This window comes from Corvus cornix, chromosome 2 (genome assembly GCF_000738735.6).
Source record: "Corvus cornix cornix isolate S_Up_H32 chromosome 2, ASM73873v5, whole genome shotgun sequence".
NCBI lineage: Eukaryota > Metazoa > Chordata > Aves > Passeriformes > Corvidae > Corvus > Corvus cornix.
In genome coordinates, this window is record NC_046333.1 from 52,181,118 (window position 1) to 52,197,035 (window position 15,918).

At 37.0% G+C, this 15,918-nt stretch overlaps 1 protein-coding gene across 1 annotated transcript in view; it reads left to right on the forward strand.

Moving 5' to 3' along the window:
* THSD7A (thrombospondin type 1 domain containing 7A) overlaps positions 1-15,918 on the forward strand; it is a 207,111-nt gene that overhangs the window by 73,760 nt on the left and 117,433 nt on the right. The window contains exon 3 of the mRNA XM_039569406.1: positions 8,969-9,800. Within this exon, the coding sequence (XP_039425340.1) occupies positions 8,969-9,800 (832 nt within the window). The remainder of the gene's footprint in view (positions 1-8,968; positions 9,801-15,918) is intronic.

Below are 15,918 nucleotides of genomic sequence, written 5' to 3' on the forward strand. Positions count from 1 at the left end.
TAAAAATAGGTTCATGCCACGTATTTTCTATCATGACATTTCTGGTATTTCTATACATTTCTATCATTACATTCTGGTAGCATGGAAAAAAGAACTGAAAATTTAGGAGTTTCTCATAAGAGTTCTAAAACTCATCGTACTCAGAAGGTGGTTGAAGAACACGTGGATTTTCTTTATCTGATGTCCATGTATAAGTATCATTTATATGAGAAAGTTTGTACCAAGATGTCTGCTGTGGTGTGGGAACTGGAGCTTGTGGGAAGCTGAGGGGGTACCAGGAGGACATCATATATGCTCACCATATTTCTATACCTTCTTCAAGCTCCTGCTCTTTGTTGCTGGGGTAAGTATGTCTTTGGCCTGACACAGTGTAGCTGTCTCACAGGGGAGAGGCAGAGCAGCTTTCAGCTGTGGGTAATCAGAAGAAAACCAAAACAGGCATGTGGCAGAGATACAAGCAAAGGTTAATAAAACCTTTCATCCAACTTACAAAGCCTGCAAGAGTGTTTGCTGTGTATGAGAATCATCATTTTGTCAGAAGAGCGTTATCTGGCTTTTCAGCCAGCAGTGTGACTAGAGAGGCAACATAAGGAGAGCAATGTGAGGAATATGTTAGGATGGTTTAACACCACCTCTAATAAAACTAAGAAACATTCATGAACCAGCTTTATATGTAAATGGACTGTTGGCTAGAAGAAACTGTATGCAATATCAGAAGTATTTATTCCAACATGACTAGAAGCTCAAAGCAATGTAATTGCTTTGTAGAACAGAGAAGCTCTATTTCTCTTTAAAGCATGCTGCTTCAATTAAATATTCCTTTTGCGTATTCATTTAATATTCATTTTGTCTGCTACTGCTATACTATGTAAAGGGAAAATGAACAGTGAGAGGAATTTATGCTAAAAAAATTTTGGAGGAAGAACTGTTTTAAAACTGAATAATGTTTTGGGAATTAGCTTAAGTTTATAATAAGCGTAAAGGAAAGGATTTCTTTCCAGGTGATAACAACAACACAAAGCCAGACAGTTCTGCACTGTGAAATGTCAGCCTTTCATGTTTGTGTATGTGCCAGCATATGCTTCAGATAAACATGTTGCACTACTAAGTGCAAGCTGAAGGCTCTTGATAGCTTTGGTGCAGATAGCAATTTTCAGGGTGTTATGCCACTGTACAGTCAAATTACTTTGGGCAGAAATGTGTTATGAAAAGTGTGGATCCTGATGCAGTTTATTTAAAAAATTGAATGCGTACAGCCAGAGCAACAAAATAAATATTAAACAGTGACAAACACAAGAAGGTGGTTGAGGGTTTTTTAATCTAAGTATTGAATTCAGTTCTCAAGCCTGGCTGTCTAGGGCAGATGAAGAACTAGCATTATATTAAAAAGAGGAGAAAAATCTTGAGACCATTTGATTTCTTTATGTTTTTTTTCCTTTCCTTTCCATTTCTTTTTTTTTTTTTTGTATTGTAGAAATAGATACTTTTTACCCTGCTTATGTTTATAAAAAATGGAAAAAAAGTCAATATCTATTATAGTTGTCACAATGTTAAGGCACAGGAAAAAGCACAGAGCAGCAAAATAACCTCTCTACCAAGTGAAATGTGGTGTTAAAACTGCCATGTATTACAGCACAAGAAACCACATCAACATTGGGAAAGGATGTTACATTCAGCACTTTTGTTATGGAATACACAGCCTTGCCTTGTACTCACCAGTTTTCTAATATATAAAGTTTACTTTCGTCTTTGCTGGAGGAAAATAAATATTTGGTTCTAGTAATTGTGAGGTTGTAATATGACAATGCTGTGAGGGGAACTCTGAATAAATTTTCTGCTTTTTTTGATATTGATGTCAGAATTTATAATGATTTGGTTACTCCTAGGTTTGTACTATGTGTGTTACATTCATGATTTTTAGAGAAATTTGAAAACAGATGGATGATGTTAATTACAATACCATGAATAGTATTAGGAATATGTGTGAATGTATTTCCCAATGGATATTTATAGAGGAAAAGAATTAAAGGGTAAACATTTTATTAAGTGCCTTAATAATTATGTGCACACCTAGAAAGATAACTAAGAGGCTGATTTTATATACTTTGATTTTCTTTATTCTGCTGTTTGAAATGCTCTGGAAATCTGAGAAAACAATGTGTCATTTATAAATTAGTTTAATTTACGTTACTTTTAAATTTTTTTAATCTATTTCATTGTTAATTTGAGAAATTTCAACAACTTGTTCCTCTGAATCACAGGTACTGTGTTTTATTATGTTGAGAATCCTTTCCATTTTTATCTCTCTTCTATATCCTGAGTCCATTTTGTTTGATACAGACACTGCCTTGCATGTTCTTTTCAACCTCTGAAAGAGGAGCCAAGAAAGACAAAAGCATTAAATAGAAACGACAGTCAAGGTGATCCATAGCACTCCTGGAGGGGAGAATTTGCTGGCAAGCAGAGCAGGCAGCAAGTCATACAGCACCCAGGGAATCCTGCCACGGGTGGGAAAGACGTGAAAATAAAATAAAGGTTTTGTCTATCAGTGCTCTTCTACTGTCTTGGCACTCCCAATAGTATAAATTATAGAATTTGTCTGTCCAAATGTGGCCAGCATGTGGTGTTGGCAGCATATCAGACTCTGCATCTAAAAAAAAAAAAAAAAAAAAAGAAGTTATCAGTAATTTATCTAGAATTACAGCATTTTGCTGTATTACTTTTTGCCAGTGTAAAAGGCAATGTGTCTGTATCAGAGAGACTCTGTTCCCTGTTTAGACTTCTACAATTAGCTACTGCCTGTGATAAAAATACTTTGCTGCAGCAGTGGTTGTTTTTCCTTTGTCACTGTAATTGTGTAAAGCAAATATAGATAATACAGGTATACTGTACCAAGTTACAGACATGCTTATAATATTTTAATTTAGCCAAGAGGATCTGCAAGTGATTTTGCCAAAGCTCTGAGACTGCTGTATTCTTAGTGACCTGCTGTTCACCCAGCTCCTTGACCAGCTCCACTATCAGGAGCTGCAGTTTGCACTCAATGTCATTTTCTGAGTCCTTCAAATACTTCTTGATCTGTGTCTTTTTGACCTCTCTTGAGATTTACTGCTTAGGCTTGAACTCTATCTTGTAATACTTATGTCCTTCTGACTCAGCCCTGTATCACCCAGCTAACCTTCTTTGCCCTCTTTACAACCTTTTCGTGGTACAAAGAAATTTGAGGTCTCCAATATTAGGTAAGGTTAGCTTTTTTCTGAACTTAGAAAAAGTAGATTTTTGCTAATCAGTCTCTCAATAGTCCCATTAAATACAATCCTCTCAAAATACTGAAAACTAAGCTGCTCATTTTCTCATGCAGTCTGAATCTCTCTCCCTGGAATTAAACTGTTAATGCTACTTACAGACACCAAACAAGTAACACAAAATGGGTCAAAACCAATTCTCACAGAAAGTATGGCAAAATTTAGTTGAAATCAGTGGTGCATTTGTTAAAAATATGAGTAATGTCTGCTCAATGCTTTAAAGTTGTGTTTGGAGTTTTATGTTTGAGGATAGTTGGGGGATTATTTTGTCTTTGTGTATGAGGAGAAAAGCTCAAGGGATTTTCACATAGCCTGATTTGTCCTGGATCAAAGTTCAAAGTAAGTTCTTTTTCAAAGAGAGATAATTTTAATACCTGAAACAATATTAAAATATAGTATATTAAATATACTATATTAAATACAATTATAGCTTACCTTGTTCTCAGCTGCAAAACTGTCAGTGCTTTAGTGGAGGTTTAGTTTTCAGTTTTTGACTCCATTGTGATCAGTCCCTGAAATTTCAGAATAAACTTGCAGGAATGGTTAATTCACTTACGGTCCTGCTCTGTAAAAAAATAAATGTTAATCCTTCAGAAGCTTAGAGGGAATCTTAATATTGTATTTTAAAGTAATCTCTTTAGAACACAAAGAATTACAAATGACATTTTATACTCACTAAGACTTCAGTGACAACTCCCAGAACAAAAAGAAGCAAACTTCCTATTTATTTCTGTAGCTGCCATTTGTAAAACACTGATTAAATAAAGAGTGGATAAACGATAGTATTTTCATGAAACAAGTTCAGCACTCTACAGGCAAACTATGATTTGTTCATCTAAGTATGTTCAGAACAAATCCAAAGAAAAGCTATTTTGCATTCACAGCAGTAGCCTTTTTTCCCGTGTGAAATGGTTTGAGTGCACATACATCCCATTGGCAAGGCGTGTCTGGATCAGCACACAGCAGGGACTGCAGGATGTCTGTGTGAAGACTGCTCCAGTGGGAAAGAGAGAACCTAAAGAATATTCATAAAGACCAAATTAAAATATCATATAAAGCCTTGATTAGGCTTGACAGGTTTCCTAAGACATTCTTGTTGTTACTAGTGTTTATCAGCTGAAGATTTGTGAAAGGGCAGCCACCTCCCACCTCCTGCAGCCTTTAAGTGATGGTGGATGAAACCCTACACTGTGTTCTGCTGATCTCTTTCATTCTGAGTTGCATATGTATGCTACATTAGTTTCTGTGAAGTTAATTTTATCTCAAAATGTCGTATTTACAAATACAGTGGTAAATGTAGTACCCCTAATAATGATATAATATAAAAAACATGTTGCAGGTAACCTGTATGTGATTTTCTCATACTTCTGAGGATCATTCAAAACTTTACAGTGGATTAGCAATACTTTAGGATTCATTTCTTTGCTTTTTTGGAAAAAATAACAAAGCCCTTTTACTCAGTTCAGAGACATTTATTTTCCTGTTTTCCTGTGATTAATTTCAAAAGACAACCATGTCTCACCTTGAAGCTTGCAATGTGATTGGGGCCACTTAAGTTAGAAGTGAGTTATTGTAGGCTCTTGATAACTGGGAGAGAGAGACAGGTGGTTGTAAGGAAAATCAGAGAGAACATCTCTCTCTCTTTTGTGACATACCCATACAAACAGTTAGCAACAACCTTCCTCAGCTTGAGGCTAACTACAGTGACTCGGGGGTACAGGGAAATGTGGGTAACATAAGTGAAGATTTCAAAGTGAGCAACTGAAAAATAACAGGAATATTGGTTAATGTGGATGGCAGATATTGTTTTCAAAATTAAAAAAATTGGTATTTCTTGGAATAATCTTGGTCAAAGCAAGTTTCTGTTAATACAGCTAGAAATACATAAAATTATATATTATTTTATTCTTTAAAAACTAAAGAAAGGAACAAAATGTCCATTCATCTTCTTCACCTTAAAAAAGATGAATTAATTAAGCTCTTGAAATTGCTCAAATATTCATAGGTGTTTTGAAGTTAATTCATTGGGAATTTGCTTGATACTCTTGTTCTAATGAACACCGAGTATGGAAGTGTTAGGGTTGGGGTCTTTTTCCTTTATGTTTTTATTTTTCTATATATTCCATAACCCCAAAGGGAAATGTAGCTAGTTGTGAAGAATGGTACCAGTTTGGTTTTTCGTTCCTGTACGTATTAAAACATGCATTAAAAAACAAACATTCATCCCTGATTCTATCACACACACATAAAAAAAAATTCTTTTGGTTTGTGTAAGGCTTTCCAGGTTAAAAGCAACACAAACAAGCAAACATTGCTTGGTTAGAGCATGGTGCTGATAACAGCAAGGTTGGGGTCTTGATCCCCAGACAGACCATTCACTGAAGAGTTGGACTTGACAATCCTTCTGGGTCCCTTCCAACTAAGAATATTCTGTGATCCTGAGCATAGAAAAGAGAAAACATCTGAGTGAGAGGAGGGAGGGTCAGGGAGTAAGTGGCCAGGACTGCAGGGACAGAGGGATTTCTGGAGGCTGGAAAGCACATGACAATTTTCTGCCATTTAAAGTCCCTGTATTATAGGGATGCACAGAGGCTTAGAGGGCAGGGAAGAATTATGCAAATTATTATTTGCTTTGTTTCCTGCTTTTACTTTCACATTTTTTTTTTAACACCTGCCCCCTTCCACAAATTTTAACTTTCTGTGAGAGGCAGATTTGGTTTAGTCGAATGCGGAAGCACTTTAGTTTTTTGAAGAAGATCACTTAGGACAAAGCCTAAACAGGTCCTTGCCCCAAAGCTGTGGTTCCCTTTTAGACCCTGTTATAGTCATATAAAGAAGTGTGCAGTAGAATGAAAATTTAAGCTTTTAGTGTACTTGCTCTCTAAGTGGGTTATTTTGTCTTTAAACTTAAAAATCAGCCTAATGTAGCTAAAAGGGAGGGTCAGATACATCACTAAGACCTCTATGCCAACATGCACATGAACATAGAATTATGGAGCAGTAGTCTGCTCAAAGGGTCATGTAAGCACGGTTTGTTGGTACTCACCTGTAATGATTTTATAAAATGTCTTAGTACTTCACAGGACAAGCAAAATAATGCAATTTACTACATGAGTCTATCTGTGCATCTCATCACTGTTTTGTATTCAGTTCTAAAAATAACATATTTGTAATGTAATGGAAAAGTTAATTTTTGCCCAGTTACCACAGTCACATAACAGAGTTTTTGTTCATATTTACATTTTCAAAGGCATTATTTATTGTGTCAAGGCTGAGATTTTTAGCATTTTCAATACTGTAAAACTGCTTTAGAATTGGATTGAAGATCCTTTGGTGACAAGCACGATTTTTAGGTATAATGTCATTTTTTGATTATTGATGAATGGAGATGTGATAGAATCCCAAGTGGACAAAATTTTTATCTGGGGTACAGAAAAGACCTGATCGTTAAAAAGAGAGATTTCTTCACTGAACACATAAATGATACACAAGGTGTAGTGACATGGTAAGGTAGAAATTTGTAGTTTGCAAGATGAAAAATTTAGCTTTATTTCAATCATGATTGTTTTTTGTATCTCTGCTCTAGTTAGAGATTTTCTGTAGTCTCTATTTTTAAAAAATGGCAGGTGTTCAAAGTGGTATTTTGAGCAAATGGTATCTCTCAATTCAGTGTAAATACACCCAAATTAAATACAACTGTGATTAGGTCACTTGTGAAGGCTGGTTAGAGATAAAGTAGTGCAGTCTTGCTGAAATGGAAATTGAAATGTATTTGTATTATATAATATACATTCATTTTTCTAGATAGCTAGATAGATATGGGAAACTATAATTCAAAATTTATTTGCAAAAAAATATGAGGGAGTTTCCATGGGCTGAATCTGCCAGCTGGTATTCCTATTTAGTATTCATTCTCAGGGTTTTAGAACTACGACTGAACTGTTCAGCCACAGTGTTCACTTAGAAAAGAGACAATAAGGAGCAGAGGCTAAATGTATAGCCTATCAGCAGCCCATTCCCAAACTGGTACTGAAGTTAATGTTGGATGAACAGATGAAAATTGTGTTGAAGCCAGTGAGAGTTTTAAAGCTTGTGAGAATCAGTAGTAAGATGTGGCCACATATTCCTTCCAATCATTCAATAAGAAGATGTTGTAAATAATTTGTAGCTGCCATACTTCATTTCACTTATTCCTGTGCGGTACCAAAATTATGCTGCTAACTGGCTTTGAAAATAGCAAAGGCTCAACCTGGCTTCTTCAACAGCTTTACTCACACAAATAGTCTTGTACGGGGGTCATTCAGGTGAATGAGGATTACATGGCCCCAATTTCTTCATAGGACAGAGCACTCCTTAGTCAGAGAAAATCTCTTCTGTGTCATCAAGCGTCTGCAAATAGACAGATTTTCCTTGATAAATAGTTCTAGGGTTTTCAGGGTTTTCTTCTGAATTGTTCTTTTGCTCTTATGTAGTAAGTCAATTCACAGTGTGTATGAGGGGAGAGCTTAAAAAACCTGACAAATATAGGATTTTTTAACCTCTGATTTGTGGATTTCATAAGTTGAATTGGGTGAATGTTACAGTTTTTAATAATGGAAAAAGCAACTACATCATCTTTCAAAGATATAGACTTTTATTTATTTTTGTTGACGTTTATTATAACAACATGTTGCATGTCAAATATTTACCATAGACCTTGGATATTTAAGACAATGGTAGGAGCAAGTTACTCTTAGGTGTTAGTTACTCCTGGGGACATTCTGACTGGACACAAGAGGAAACTTTTACAATGAGAATAATCAGAAATTGGAATAATTTCCCTAGGGAAGTAATAGATTCTTCAACATTGGACACTGTTAAGATCCAGTTGGACAGGCTGCTGAGCCATCTTGTCTAGACTGTGCTTTTGCCAGGAAAGTTTGGATCAGATGATCCTTGAGGTCCCTTCCAACCCAGTATTCTATGATTCTCTGATTCAATAGCTTCTGTTCTTTGGAGAGTTACCAGCTGGTATGTCTCTGTCTTCAAGAGCTTTAATATCATAGATTGTGTGGAACAACCATTTTTAAACTGGATTTTAATTTTTATTTTAGTTATAATAAAGGAAAGACTAGAATTGGCCTACTTGAAATCACCACTATTTTTCAAAATGTATTGTTTATTTGTTCTCATTTTTGTATGCAATACGGATGTAAGAGAACATAATATTAATTGGTATCAAGGTACAAACTGTAGGGCAGTAGAAATGTGAAGAAAAAAATTAAACAGTCCAGGAGAGGTTATTCAAGTGGATGAGAGAGATCAACTTCATGCCTTCAAGGGAAGAGCTTTGGCTCCTACATTGGCAGCAAAAAATAAGCTGTGAATGTGATTGCTTAGTTCATAGTTCTCTAATGTGATTAATTCATGTGTATGTTCGGGAGTTATTCAATATTAATAATTAATCAATATTAAATTTTCAGTTTGTCTGGGACAAAAAGTGAAGTGTATCTCTAATCATAAAAAAAGTAGATGAAGAGTAATCCCATACTTGCATTTTCTAAGTTTAACTTTCTCCAAGGATGAAATTCTTAGACATACAGGAAATGCTGTGAGCTTGCTTTTGCAATATGGCAGAGAAATAAATTAAGTGTGCAATATTAGCATCTTCTCTTGTTTTCCAGGTCCATGGGGCAGATGCATGGGAGATGAATGCGGTCCAGGAGGCATCCAGACGCGAGCGGTGTGGTGTGCCCACGTGGAGGGTTGGACCACGCTGCCCACGAACTGCAGGCAGCCAGAGCGTCCGGACAACCAGCAGAGCTGTTTCCGGGTCTGCGACTGGCACAAGGAGCTGTATGACTGGCAGATCGGCAGCTGGAACCAGTGCCGGCCTGTCCTCTCCCGCAGCCACGAGAAGCCCCTGGAGTGCCTCAGAGGGGAGGAAGGGATCCAGACAAGGGACGTCATCTGTATACAGAAGTCCAATGGGGTTCCAGCTGAGGATGTCATCTGTGAGTACTTTGAGCCAAAGCCACGGCAGGAGCAGGGATGCCTCATCCCATGCCGACAGGACTGCATCGTGGCCGAATTCTCGCCCTGGTCCGAGTGCTCAAAGACCTGTGGCAATGGACTTCAGCATCGAACTCGGCACGTGGTGGCTCCGCCGCAGTTCGGTGGGTCAGCTTGCCCCAACCTCACTGAGTTCCAGATCTGCCAGTCCAGCCCATGCACTGTTGAAGAAAGCCTGTACAGCCTAAACGTGGGACCATGGAGCGCATGCTCGGTGCCCCATTCAAGACAAATAAGGCAAGCAAGGAAACGAGGGAAGAACAAAGACAAGGAAAAGGACAGAGAAAAGGCAGTTCGAGATCCTGAGGCTCGCGAGTTAATTAAGAAGAAGAGGAACCGTAACAGACAGAATAGACAGGAGAACAAATATTGGGACATACAAATCGGCTATCAAACAAGGCAGGTCACATGTACTCACAGAAATGGGAAAACTGCTGCTCTGAGGTAATCACTATTTATGAATTTGCGTATTTTAATTTTTGTCTGCTTAAAGTAAAACATGCATAAATGGATTCTTTTACACAAGCCCAAATCTCAAAATGAGGCTCACGCTATTTCCACTTGAACATCCATCATCAAGATCAAGTGTTTTCCGTGACATGAAACATGCAAACTGGGCTAGTGATCATACATAAATGTGCACTGTTAAACTGTGTTAATCCTTAGCCTCTGTTTGTTTAAATAGATTTCCCCCAAAAGCTTGAAGATATTTGTCAAATGCCTGCTCCTTTTATGTGGGTTCAAGCAGGCGTTTCCTCTCTAGCAAGTTATGCATTTTTGAAAGATGTGATGTTACTGCTTTTAAGGCTCTGGACACAAAGACTAACAGGAAACTGGACTGGGTCAGACTTATAGTAAAAGTATAAAACAAGAGAGAAAGATGCTGCATGGGAAGGCAGCATCTATTCATTCCAGGATATTTGAAATAGATGAGCATGAAATATAGTTTGTCCTTCTTGATTACTGTGGCAAAATTTCTGACGGGGAAAATGTAAAGCCTCTTTGTTTATTCCATGTACCATCTCTGTTTCTTTCTCATCTGCACCTTTATGCTGTTTGCCAAGGGTTTTTTTTCTGATATTTATTTTTATTTCTTTATTTATTATTTTACTTTTCAAAAGTTCTGTCAGTCACGGATGTTATGATAATTCTTTCCACAGGCTTCTGGATGCATTTCTAAAACCATGTTATCTTTGGTTTGTTTTATCTGGCATTCTCTTGCTAGTTCATGTATTTCTTTCCTACCCCCCAGAATGTTTTTATTCAACTAAAAAATCTTTCGGTCTAGTCTGCCTGTCTTTGATGTGATTCTATTTCCTTCCCTCTAGTTCAATGCCTGATTAATCAGTTTTACTTCAACTGTGAAATGACTAAGATATCTTGCTGAATGAGGCTGACAACCATGCTGCTATGTTAGTGTATAGGAACTTTTCTCAAGGTATTTTACTTGAGTTTTTGTTATGCCAGTTAAGCATTCTATCACAGAACATGTAATTGCTTCCACCTTTTCCATCAGAAACCAAATAATATAGTTTTTTCAAGTGTAGAAAATATTTTTTGAGTATAATTCCTTTCAAGAGATGATCCAGCAGTAAAACAGGAAAATGGTAAGTTCCCTGGCTTAAGAGAAGAACTGAAAGGTTTGGGTTGTTTGGTTGAAGGAGGTACATATGTGTGAAGATGTGAAGTGCCTATGAATATGTAACAACCCATCCACAAGGAAGAATGGAACAATCTATTCTCTCTCTAAATTATGGATGTATTGGAAAAGCAGTAATGGGCAAATCACAACAGTGCTGAATGAGGCTAGGCTTCTCAATACTAGGCTTCTCAATACTGGGAATAGTGAGACTCTGGAAAAAATTGTCTGGGCCATGTGTGGCACCTCCATCTTCGAATGTTAATAAGAAAAGGCTAGAAAAATGCATGTGTCAGTGGTGCACCTGGAGCAGCTCTTGGTTAGGGAAGAAGGGCTGACTGCATAGCCTTTTTGCAGTCTCTTCTAGGTCTGGTTTTCTTCAGTTCTTTAAGATTTTGATCCACACTTGGATGAATGTCTGCACGAGAAATCTCAAAATCAGCATGCTCGGGAAGTCCCAGGTGTTGGCTGCAGCACAATCTCATTTTTGGTACAGAACAAATTGCCTTTACTCCTTCCTTTTCCAGCCCCACATCACACAGCACACACTGTGCCTAGCCCAGGAACATCATTACACTTTAAATACAAGGAATAATTTATCATACATCAGTTGCTATCATATAGCAGCCAGCCACTCTTTTCAAAAGTCCCTAAGTTTTTGAAAGGTTAAGAAAATTGTTGAGAAAAAAAAAAAAAGGGGAGGAATGACACAGTTGTGCCAAAGCTCTGATAAATGGTAAAAGAAAGTAAAAGTGTAGTTGGAAGTGAGTGGCACACTTTACTCATCATGCTTACACTCACTCTCGAATTCACTTAGATCACCGACACTGTCTTAAGTCCAGATACCTCAGTGTATTGTGCACATTTCAGGCTGGTGCAGAGAAATGAATGAAACCCTCTTGCCTGAGGAAGTGAAACAATAGATAATACGATGTAGGATCAATTCTTCAGAGAGGACAAAGTTATACAAATGATTCATGGGCATTTTTATGTCTAATGGATGACTTTATGTTTTAATTGCACAAAGGATTCCTAGTAGTCTTCACAACAATTTTAATATAGATTTTTTTTTTTCCGGTTGCATAGTATAAACAATAAAATTTGATGAAATGACTCATATGAGACATCCTGGTGTTGATAACTTAGCTTTCAGAGACCTATGTAATGTCACCTGTATATCCATTTGCATCATTTATGCTGCACCCTTCACTAAGCAATCAAATGCTTTATTCTATGACTGCCATTCCAGAATCTGAAACAATAGAATTATTTTTCTGCCCAGGGTGTCAATGCAGCCAGCTCAAATGATTTTATAATCTCTATCACATAGTAACTGTGTTGCTAAATAATATAGACAAGTAAGGTGACTGGAAAACCTGCCGTTCTCATGTGAAATGCTCTTCAGCTTAAACAGTCCATTTTCAGTGAATTTTGACTTTAGCAATCAGAAACAATCAGCCCCCTGGCAGCATGACTGAAAGAAGTATAAAAACCCTCAGGCGAGTAATATTTTTTGCTGAGATAGCAAAATTGATATATTATAAAAAGGGTTTTAAAAAAGAACTACTTTCAGAAGGGTGCTCCAGAGAAAATGGTTCTGTAACACTGTCAGCAAAACTTCAAAAAGGTAAAATTCTCTTGACACATCAACACACCGGGCATGGTAAAGAGAAGTGAAACAAGAAAATCAAAGTTTAATTTATACACTTTATTGCTGAGTGAACAATAGATAGTCTCCCGTGAAGGATGAAATATTGGATTTTGTATTGCTCGTTCTGCAATAATGTATGTGTTACATGGCCTGTGTTTGCTTTATGTTCCCCTTTGTCTGAAATTCTGGTGCACTGAAAATATTAGGAATGTTGAAGAAAAAACAATTTCAGTAATTAAAAATGGCTTATAAAATTACTTCTCTGGATAGCTAACAAAATCTGGACAGTGCTGCTGTTAGTGGAGAGGACAATACTGATCCTCCGAAATACTTCCTCTTGGGTGAGATTGGGGTTTGCCAAAGAGAGCTGTTAGACAACAAACTGGCAATGTAGAGAAACATAAAATGTATGTAAAAGTTCATTTCGAGTTGCAAATCTGTTTTTCCTACTACAGGTCGTGATGATTATGCCTTATGTTAAGCCTATAATTTTCTGTTGTAATATAGACTCTGTGACTGTTGTGTCGCAAACATTTTGTCATAATTTTCTTCCTGAGCAGACTTTTGTGGGAAAGTTTAGTAAAAATGTTTGGCTGGTTTGTACAAGTCTAAGAAAAGCTTTTTTTAAATTATTTTTATTATTTTTTTAGACTGTTTTTAATTCATACAACCTTTTCACTGAAATGCTTTCTTGGGAACCCAGTAGACTGGGAAGTTTGGAAGGACTTGAGTAGAGACATTTATAACTGTAAGAACACGGAACAGAACTAGAGTATCTTCTTGACCTGTATATTTCTGCACTTCAACAAAGATTTTGAAATCCAGTGACAAAGCACATCATGTTCCCCTGAAGCCGCTGGTCCATAAGTGTGGGGACAGCCTGTCACTGCTAAGAGTCAGCTCAAATGGCTGGAAAGGGGGCTGTAGTTAAAGCAGTTCTTCAAGGATATAACTGCCTCTTAAAAAAGAAATCCCAGGAATTTCTTCACTATTTCCTTTCTTTTTCTACATCATTTGGATATGGCTTGTTATCTTGCTTAGTCTGGGACCAAAACACTTTGAATGGGGGGAAAAATGGAGGGGACCACTAGGAAAGAATCCCCAACAGCTCTGTTGCAGTCCCCATAACTGGTTAATATTCTCTTGGCAGCACCACTGTGGAAGAGACCTGTATGTGAAGCTGAACATGATTGGTGACCTAAATGACCTGAAGTGGGAATTCAAGAAAAAATAGTAAAATTTCATAAATGTTCAGAGCTTTTATTTCTTTGTTGGAATATAACTATATGCAATTACAATTGTGGAACAAAATGATGGGGCAGAAAATAATCCAAAATTTAAGACATGCCAAACAATTTAGCAGATTCTCTTAGCCTCAATGCATTTGAGGCTATGTGGTCATCTTTGATTTGTTTCACCTCTGTTCATCTGAGAAAGTAATTATTTTTAATTATTTTAATCTTCCTCACTGATTCTGCGCATTCATTAAATATCTAGAAAACTATATCCACATCTTGTAACAAATGTAAATCTTTTGGAAGTTTTCATAATGATCTCATTGAAAATTTCAAGTTTTGGAGAGTCTGAGCTTTTACTTATTCCAATACTATAACTGAGACATGAGGGATGACGGTAAGACCAAAATTACTGAATTGTCTTGCTCATCTTGGGCATATGTAATGCTTCATTTTTCATCTTTCTTTACAAAGACCTGTATCTGCTTAAAGCAGAGTCACAATATTCACTACTGGCCACAGGTGTTAAGCTGAATAGCCAGAAACTAAGGAAATTGGGAATGGCCAGTTGAGTATTTAGACTGATGAGTGAGTAATACTCAAGATATTGGCAGGAAAAACAAGGAGAGAGAATCTCTTCCTCTAGAATGGCATTTTAGCTTTGTTTTTCTTTCCAGGTCCTGAAACCTCTTAACCCAATGCTCCCCTTCCAAATCATAAAACAAATGTCTGCATTCACTTTATGGACTTTCACTCTTATAAATTATAAACTGTGTGAAGGAGGAAAAATAAAAAAAAAAACAAGCCAAACCAGCATAAGCCTCTTGCTTTATTTATGCCACTAATTTGGAAAGCAGACAAGTCACCCAGAGGTATATGCTGTCAGACAGCAAACAGAAAAAAGATTCAGACATACAATACAGCAGTCCAGTTTGTTGGACCCTGTAATGTATCCCCTGCTTAGAAAAAATCTTAAGAGATTGTCTGTGCTTCTCTGAGCCCCTCCATGAGGCAACAGGAAGAAAGGGGGGTGTGCGTGAAGGTGGCAGTGGTTAAGGTGCAGTAACTTCAAGGAGATGGGCTGCAGAAAGGTGGGGGAATAGCAATGCAGAGAGGATGGGTTGTAGAGACGAAGGAGCATAAGCAACCTGAGGACCAAATGAAAGCATGCATGTCTGCACCTGCTTTCTATGTTACTGCAAAGGCAGCTCTACTGCTGTGTTTTAGGGGAAGCCTCCAAGCTCACCATGCTATGAGGATTTAGAAGCCATAAGTGGTTCACTTACAGAGCACCTGTAAATATCACAAATTTGGATAATGAGCTATATGCAGTAATCTTGATTCATTAATTTGGAATTATTTAGAGCACATTCTGTTAACAAATGGAGAACAGAGAAGAAGAAAGTAATCTTGGATGAAAAACCTCTTTATAACTAAAAACTACAGGGTTAATTTTCAGGTGCATTGGGATAATAAAAATGTAAACTATTACTAGAGAAACAGGATGCAAACATATTCCTTTCCTATAATTTTCCACTGTAATTTTAGAATTTCCACGAATTTGAAAGTAGAAGCACCCTGTAGTTTTTTAATGTGATTTTGGTGGAGACAGTAATTTCTGTGGATATGCATAATATTATTCAATGGGTGTTCCTTTCTATTCTAAGTACCTGCTCCATCATCTTACCAAGGCTGCTGTTTTGACAGTGTCTTGTCAGTATTGCTACACATTTGACACACCATGCCCAAATCTAGATTTAAGATGGAAACGTGCACACCATGCTGAATAATTGAAATAGCAATGAACAATTTCTTTTTCCACACCATATTTTAACTCCTTTCATACAGTGAACAGCTGTTCTGTCATCTAGATGTATGACATTCATCTATTTCTGTGCAAAGCATCAAGATTGGACGCCTTTCTAGTGTATAGTTTTTATTCATATACATGTATTGTCCTCCTTAGCAAAATATAATAGGCTATAATGTAATGAGGATTGTACTCCATATTCTGATAATCTCTTGTGGCCATAAATC